The sequence below is a fragment of the Gasterosteus aculeatus genome, chromosome 12 (assembly GCF_964276395.1).
Source record: "Gasterosteus aculeatus chromosome 12, fGasAcu3.hap1.1, whole genome shotgun sequence".
Taxonomy (NCBI): domain Eukaryota; kingdom Metazoa; phylum Chordata; class Actinopteri; order Perciformes; family Gasterosteidae; genus Gasterosteus; species Gasterosteus aculeatus.
Window position 1 is genome coordinate 9406566 of NC_135700.1, and position 9087 is coordinate 9415652.

Here is a 9087-nt window from a genome sequence, read left to right on the forward strand (position 1 = left end):
TATTAAAAAGCGGGACAGAACATGATAAATGCCTATTTAAAAGCTGAAAACATGTATAAAATCATTCATTTAAATGTGTTAAAACCGCAACAATTCGTCAATACATTATATGTCATTTAGCTGACGCTTTTATCCTAAGCAACTAATAATGCATTGTCAACCCACGGTCTACATTTAGCCGGGGGGCAAATAGGGGTTGGGCGTCTTGCTCAGGGACATGGGGGCATGGAGCAGATGGGGTTTGAACCGGCAACCTTGCGGTTCCCAGCACACCCTCTCTACTCCATGCGCCACAATAGAATAGTTTTGTCGGGACCCCAATGATCAATTACCATCAAACACAAACGTACATTGAGTTTAATGGCAATTAGCACATAATAAACATGTGGCAACTAAAACTGTCCAATGTTACACCTCTTGATCATGGAGAGAGAGAGAGAGAGAGAGAGAGAGAGAGAAGAAAGAGAGGACTCACTGACTATGTATCAATCATCATAAACTGGCTATTCACAATTATACAGAATAGGTAAATGAATGAAATTGGGCAAAATTATGTGATTTTTGTGGATACAGAGTTGATTTATTCTGCTTTCTCTGGGCGTCTGTATCTAATTGAAGGTGGGTGCCGTCTGCAGCACGGAGCTATACTTAATTGTTTTGTCTGAGAATTGGCGCGCTCAGCCTTCTCTGCGAGAGGTCTCAGGTGGTTTCTCTTCATTTAGCTTTTCTCCTCAGTTGATCTTGTTCTTGTGTAAACAAAACAATTCTGGGTAAAAATAACTGGCATGGAAACAAGCTGCTTACGGTGACGCTGCTTACGCTATACAGCGATCAATAAAGAAGCTTGTTTGCATGCATCCCAAACGTCATGTTTAGTGAGTGCGTAAGTGATGTGTATGAATATATGTGGGTCTCAAAGTGTGACAGGGATCATTTTGCTGATCCTTTTCTCAAGGCCTTCTGTATCCCTGCTACGGGACATAAAGTGTTGTGTCCTCCTGCTGTTATGACCTTTTGAAGCAATGGTGCAGGACAAAGATGTTGGTTGGCGACCGGGACTATGGATGATGTAGCACTTGTTCAGGGGAGATGTGCAACCACACAAGCAGCTAAAACAAGACATAAACATCTGAGAAATGGCGACAGCAAACACCAATCTTACGCTGTCTGACTTGATGGACAGAATCAGGGACGGAGGCATCTGTTGTCACAGACACTTTTCTGTCAATTGATAAGACACTTTCGTGAAGATGGGCTGCTGTTTCAGGAGCACAAGATTAATTGAGCTTCGAGAGAAGATGACAACCTCTGTGGAGCTCATGTGTCCAAAATGCGCTTTGTTTCAGAATGTAAAAATCAAATGTCTTCAGTTTCACGCCAATCGACAGCAAGAATAAGTACAAATTTAAAAAATACTTTAGTCTACTTCAAAACACATTATTTTTTAAAGATTGTTTGTGATTGGATGGACTGTTTGTAATTGCACACAAACAATTTCGGGGCTTTGATAGAGTGGTTTAATTCTCTCTTTCTCTCTCTTATTTTGTAATTCTTTTAGATATTCTGTGTAACCTAGACTTCTTTGGACACTTATAACATTTATTTAATGTAAATGCAGCAATAATTGTCAGCCTTAAAGAAAGCTGTCATTAAGGCTGACAATTATTATTAAAAATGAGTCATTTTAATTTCAATAAAAGATAATTTATTACAAACACTTAAAAGTGAAACCCTTTCCTTTTATCCTGATCTAAGACCACAGAGAATGACGTCAAAACACTGTGCATGTCCCTCTCAGGACATCTTGAGTTCAACTCTAATGAATGTTATAACCTAATACACTTTTTATCAAAAGGTTTAACAGTTTCCATGTAAATATCCTCTCCATGGTGATACTAAACCTGTTACTCAAGCAGGAGAGCCGGGGATGTGGAAATGAAGCTCTGAATGCTTTTCCCCTTTCTAATAATCATACAAAAAGCTTTTTCCATCAGTTTGTCTGTTAGGTGTTTTTCGCTGGTGCACTTAGGGTGGTATTGATCATTGTTGGTCCAAGTCCTCAGGAATCAGCTTTTATTGATTTCACAAGCTTCACAAGCTTCTCTTTCTGACCTGTGTCTCTTTTCAGACAAAGCATCTTTTCAGATATCTTGACCAGCAATGGCTTATTAATTCGTCATAGCTGCAGCACTTTGCAAGTTAATTTTCAAAATCTTGTGTACTGGGATCTAACAAAGAGGACAGACCGTTTCTGATCCAGGGTAAAATCAGCTGCGGTGCTGTGGTGGTTAACACTGCCGCTCCACAGCGAGTAGGTCCTGGGGGTTCAGAAGCACGCAGCGGCCTTTCTGTGTGGAGTCTGCATGTTCTCCCCGTGTACTCCGGGTACTCCGGCTTCCTCCCACAGTCCAAGACATGCTGTGGGGATCAGGTTAATTGGTGACTCTACGGTGCCCGTAGGTGTGCGGGTGTGAGTGTGAATGGTCGTCTGTCTCTGTGTCAGCCCTGCGGCCAGTTGGCGACCTGTCCAGGATGAACCTGGATAGGTCGCCAGCCCCCTTGCGACACTCCAAGGATAATCACTGTGGAAGATGACTGACTGACACTTGAGTAGCACAGGCAACATGAGCTCTGTGTTATTTCTATACAGAGTATTTAGTTGGGCTTTTAGAGGTTTACTATGGGCATTTTCCTTGACCTCCATTATCATTCATGAAAGGAACCCACTTAAAGCCAGAAGATGCAGCAGTACAGTGCGATTAAAGGGAATACTGCGTCGATGTACGTGTCTGTGTTTAATATCAAGTATGCATGTATGCATGTACCAAATGAAAATACCTCCATTACTTACATATTCATTTCAGAATTAATTTCAAGATTTCATTAAATGCACAATTGGGTGCTATATTTCTATCAATATATATATTTTAAATCCTAATCAACCAAATATTGTACACTATTTACTAGATGTTTGCATTATGACACGTCCTAATGTCCTAATAAACCCAAATTGGGATTTATCAAGACATTCGTGTCATAGATTTCCCTAAACTTTGATGATTTAAAATATTTCTATAGTTTAATCTCTGTATATTGAATACGCTCTAAGAGATGTACTCATTGGATATTCAGGTTACATGCAAATTGAAGTCTTTTTGAAGTCAGAACTCATGCATGTCATGCATGTCATTGTTTTTTCGTTTTTACTCTCATGCCGTGAGTCTTTTGTTGTTTCCTCAGCAGTTGAAATACAATCATTTCTCTCAAAGATACATTCTGTCCCTGTGTCCGCAACTTGTTGCTGCTTCAGAAACATTTAAGCTCAGAAAGAGGAATTGATTCAGGCGTTGAAGTTCAATACTCTGAGGAGCAAAACTCAGACAGACCATCTGTGAGCTGTAGACCTTTAAATAGCTGTCCTGGGAGCTCTTTGGCAGTGGATCAATAAGCAGATCATTTCAAATTTCAAATCAGATGCTTCAAAGGTAGCTCAGGTGGGGCCTTACATGTGGAGGCAGTTAGTATTAAACATTTCATTTCTACATTAGAATCTAATCTGAAAATTGGAAATCAAAATGACCATTGATTTAGTTCAATTTAAAAGAAAAAAAATGAGATTAGTTAAGGTGTTTTGTGTTATTTTTATTTTTATTTAATGATCCTCTGAGGAAAAGCCATTGCATCTTTGGAGAAATTAATGTCGGCTATTTCCGCTGTATAATAAAAATTGTAAATTGTAAGGTTCAAATGGCCTCTGCAACTGGTCTTTTATTCCTCCATAATGATAACATCTGAAAGGGTCAATGTTAGACTAATCCTGGCCACGACACACTTGGACGTAAGTGAAGAAGTCCCGGAGCAACTGTTCATCTGTCAGGGTTCAGCTTCACTTCTTTCCAGTTGGGTTGAAGCGTAGTCTGAAGTGCACAGAGGTAACATCAGCAGGGCTTAAGAGAACACTCTGTTTTGGGACACTGAATTTTCCTCCTCAATTCTTGATGCCTCCATTGACAGCCTGTGTGCCGCAGTTGTCTGCATCAATATCTGTTTCTGCTAAGGATTCATTTCTTAAGGTAAAGAGAGTCGAGAGTGTTCAAGTCCGGGCTCTTTGAAGGTTAGGGAGGGAAAGGAGCGCTGTTGTTCAATTTCTAGACCATTGAGCCATGATGTACGCTAGAACTCTTTACTACTATATACTTTTTAATAACTATAGTATCCAAGTAAGAGTCCGGCTGTAATGGACAGAAAGACTCTTTTCGCGCTATTTGTCATTATTATTATTCAGAGATTTTAGTTTGCAACCTCTGAAAAACAGTTAAATTAGCAGGAAGAGGGTGACTGTGTGAATGTACCGACATTTCGGCTCCGGTAATATATAATATACAAACATGGGATTAAAGAAATACAACATTCTTATTTCTGTTTAAGAAAAACAAGAAATGGTGCCCAGGATTTGAGTAGAGAGAACCGCCTATTGCAAAATGACACAAGTACCAAGTACCACAATCAATACAACTAATAGAACAAATATCAAATACGTAGGTTAATATAACGGCAGAATGGACCAAAATGCAATATGTGGAGAGCTATGACATTAACATTAAAATAAGATATTATTAAATTATAAAAAATATATTTGTGTCTGAAATATGTAATGTACTAAAATTTGTAAAATATTATATCTGCGCAAAATAAATGCGTTTCCTGGACGTCCCTGCCTGTCATACGCACGTCGTGTCTTCATGAGCGTTCTGGCGGCGCTAGGGGGCAATCTCAAGATTGCCCATGGAAGGCTGGTTTAAGAAGCACTTTAGCCAATTGCTGATTACATTTTAAAAAACGGCTTACATACAATTTTATCCAATCAGCGTCGTTGAATAGACTCGTTGGTGGTTTTGCCCCAAGCTTGCGCGTTCTTGTCGAAGTTGGTATCAACCGACGAATGACATTCTGGAGGAATGTAAAGAGCACGGATTTTATCGCCACTTAAGCAGACGAGATGACTGACATATATACAGTATATATATCATACGGATTATCATTAGATATATACAATATATATATCAAATAATAATAATTAATAATAATTTATATTATATTAAATTGCCTTTGAGGGTGACAAAAATTTGATTGTCAAAGCGTTATTTGTTGCTTTTTTTATGTTGGAATAAATATTAAATAATCAACTGCAAACTAACAATGTGTTTTTGATACCTTAATTGCTTTGCGTTAAATCAATCTGGGATTTTTTCTGAAAAATGAATTTGATTGCCCTACCTAGAACATTTCCCACCAGCTGTCACTGAACATTACATTTCCCGAAATAGGAGGAAGGTTTTTAAGCCTTTTAGAAAACATACTTCTGTTCTCTGGAGAATGCAACTGCTGGTAGAAAAAATAACGTTAGCAATCTACACCACTGTCGCATGACTTCCTGTCATCACTACTGATCTGACTGCAGAAGAGATATTCTATATTGTTCAACAAAACATTCAAATCTATCAACAGGTAGCTAACCAATCTTGAGACAATGAAAACAGCACGTGACTCAAGCGGATTTGTTTGTGGGTTTTACTGCAGCAGTTATCTATTCTTCAAGTTTCATTGTCGTATTTGTGGCACTGCACACCTGGGGGGAAAGATGGAGGAAGACTCTCCCTAGTTGAATCAGCAACTGGGTGGTTATAAAAAAACAAAAAATAGCCCTCAATGGTTTGGCACTAATGTATTCCAGCTGTGAATGATTTTGTTTTTGGAACTTGGAATTTATACTTTGTAATCAGAACCATCAATTGATCTTTCATGTGAGATTCATTGATTTTGAAAAAACAAGTAAAACACAAAGATGAGTCTGGATGACATCTTCCAACATTACAATGAACGTGAACAACGTTTATTTTTGGTCAATCCATCATATACTTTTCTGTTGCCATAACTACTCACTAGAACACCAGATGCTTACTCACCAATTTTTTCTCAACCTACTAAAAAAAACGTTCAGGTTTTATGTCTTCACTAGTGCCACTGCTGAGGGAGCAAAGTCAGATAACATTGAGATTCTACCAAACACACCTTTTTGGATTTGGATTTTTCTTGGATTTTGTTGAGGACAAATATAGAAGTCATCATCTTTGTCCTTTAAGTTAATATGGCTTGAATATCCGATATTAATAACGAGTATCCGCCTGTTGGTTTCTGCTCTCTCCTCAGTGAGTCCAGATGCGACCGGTGATCACAAACATCATCATCATCATCATCATTATCCACCTGCTGATGAGTCGGAGGTGAAAGGCAGATCCAGGAGTCTTGGATTGGCAGGGGCCATCTGGATCCTGATGTTGCCTTGTGTTCATATGCTCCTGGCCTTGTAACAGCTGCCTTTTTGCAGTATGGAACTTTCAAGACATTATTTGAATCATATTTACTAAGAACTGAAAGGGCCAGTGGACGTAACAACGGGGAATCACCTCCACAGAGTGCGGGACACGGTAGGAGGGAACGATAATAATTCTGTGAAAATAGGAACACATAAGACGACATATGGTTCACGTTTGCATATTTTAATTGTTTTTAACTGGCAACATTATTATTATTATGTTAAACAACCCTAATGATGAGTTATCTATAACAGCTGTTTTCAAGAAAATCTACGTCTGTTGGAATTTATTACATTTTATTTACATTTTAATCAAAAGAAAAACTGTCCAAACGTTTGATTGGTACTAACATTATATATATATATATATATGTATGTATATGTGTGTATGTGTGTATACATATGTGTGTATATATGTGTGTGTATATATATATATATATATATATATATATATATATATGTATATATGTGTGAATTGAATTGGAGACATCTTCTCCTCTTCACATGAGTTAGCTGCCATCCTTTCCAGGCTCCATTTAATTGGGATATTTCTATTGCAAAAATTGACCTGCCCTGTTACTGCTGAGTGAAAATTGTGAGGAGATAGGTGAGCAGGTGGAAGTGGGGCCAAGTGAGAGAATTCTTCCCCCTTTCTTCTTCATGAATGGATTAGTTTCTTCAGGAGTCTATTATCGTTTCAAACTCAATCCTGCACCTTCTCGGGCCTGGATGGGGGCTGATAGCTCCTGGAGTCACTGCCGAGGAAGAATCGACTTGCTCTGACCTACGAACTGACTGCTGTCTGCTGATGTGTTGCTAGCAGGCCCCCTAGAAAAGACGTTTGTTTCGTATGTTTTTGTGACTGGCATATTCTCAGAAACTACTTGTTAAGCTATTTGAATAATACTGTTAATGGGCTGCAGAAGCTAAAATGATACTTCCTATCATCTTTAAAAGCACATTCCACTTTTCACATTCAGCATTTAAACAAGACTAGCGTTGAAGCTGCTACTCTAAATAGACAACAGTCTCGAAATGGGCCTGAGACTCCCAAGTTATCCTGTTTGATCATATATAATATGATCTGATCATAGTCTGCAACTTTCAGGCTGTTCGGGCACTTAAACCACTTTAGAAGCTTTTTCAGCTAAAGATTTTCTTAATGATAACCTTGAGATTCGTTTACTCATCATTTGTTACTGACCGTTGCATTTAATATCTTTTTACTTGGTCTTTTGTGTTGGCCGAGAATCACAGATAACAATAATGACTACCTAACAACCTTATCACAGTGGTTTAACTTCTTAACAGACACGTTAATGCTGGAAACAACAAAGTCAGTGCTGCTGTCTTTGGAACAGTCGTCTTAATGTCGCTATTAAAGAATAGTGTTCAGTTTCTACCTAGATAACAGGCAGCAGCCGCAGAGCCAAACTTCCCTTAAGGCTGAATAAAATATGTCAGGTTGTGCTGGTTCTCCCGTATTTAAAGGAAAAGGTTGAGTTGAATTGAATTGGCGCTGATGATGAGGTCGGATGTCGTGATGATGTGCACTCATACTACACAGGTGTCCTTCTGCAGGCATTGCAAAGTTTCCCAACCTCTTGAATATACTTACCTCAAATATTGTTTTTGGAGAGAAAATGTGTTAATTCAAAAATGCATTCCTTTAAAACACACAGCTTTGTGAGATTTTCATTTTCAATGGTTTTTAAAAGGATTTTTGTAATTAATTTAATTGTTATTGCTCATTTTTTTATTCATCTGTTAAAATATTCTATTAACTAAACTTATTAATGAGCTCTTGGAATGCAACAATAATGCTCGCAGTAGGTAAGATTTAGCCGGAACAGATCTCTTCAATGATTACTACCAACATTAGCTACTTTAGGTGTTACATCCTAATAGAGCTACCAATTTTCTGCCTGCTTCTATTTGTTTTGACCCATTGGACCTTTTTCATTTTAATAACGTCTACTACGTTCTCGGATCACAGCAATTTCTTGGACTAGTTTGGATGAGTGCTTTTCCAAAACACAGTTTCTCAATTGAGCGAATGTAGTTACATGATAACTTGTCTGTGAAAATCTGTAACATTTTATCTTGACACATGTTTTTCAGCAGAAATATGAGGTTTTAGGCTATCATTCATGTTTTCCCCCTCTCCTTTCACTGAATAACAATATTTGTCTCTTTCAAAACATATCGCCAGGTGTTTCAAAGTCTGCTTTTTTGTGGAAATGATTTCTTCTTCATTGTAGTTCACTGTTTTTTCTTGTAAATTATAAGTACCCCTATAACTGAAAAGCCAAAACAGAAAAAATTATCAGAGAATGGTGTATATTTTGTTCTGCCTATTCTTTAATATATGTTCAATTACATGTAAGAGAATATTATAAAATAAAGACTAGAATTTTTCTTAATGAGGTTTGGCCAAATTCTGTGTGAGCTGATTGAAGGTGGTTACTACACATGAAGCTACTCGGGACGGGAGGGGGGGGGTTTCATCCTGTAGTGTTGGTGGTTAAAGCAGAATGATCTTGGGGACATCACTGCCGGGCTGTGATCTTACGTCGACAAACTCAATCATCTCCCTCTTTTGTTGTGACAGAAGGTGTTGGAACAAGAATTAAGCAGATGGAGAATCGTTGCCTTACACAGCTCTGTCCTTACAGCGAGGCTGAGCTACGACATTTGAAGGAGGGAGTCTG

The 9087-nt window shown here is 38.2% G+C and overlaps 1 protein-coding gene across 1 annotated transcript in view; it reads left to right on the forward strand.

Annotated features, from left to right (window-relative positions):
- Positions 1-8799, forward strand: part of gpc5a (glypican 5a) — an 87998-nt gene extending 79199 nt beyond the window's left edge. Inside the window, exon 9 of the mRNA XM_040167321.2 lies at positions 6211-8799. Coding sequence (XP_040023255.2) covers positions 6211-6371 — 161 coding nt within the window. The 3' untranslated portion in view covers positions 6372-8799. The remainder of the gene's footprint in view (positions 1-6210) is intronic.
- Positions 8800-9087: the final 288 nt, after the last annotated feature.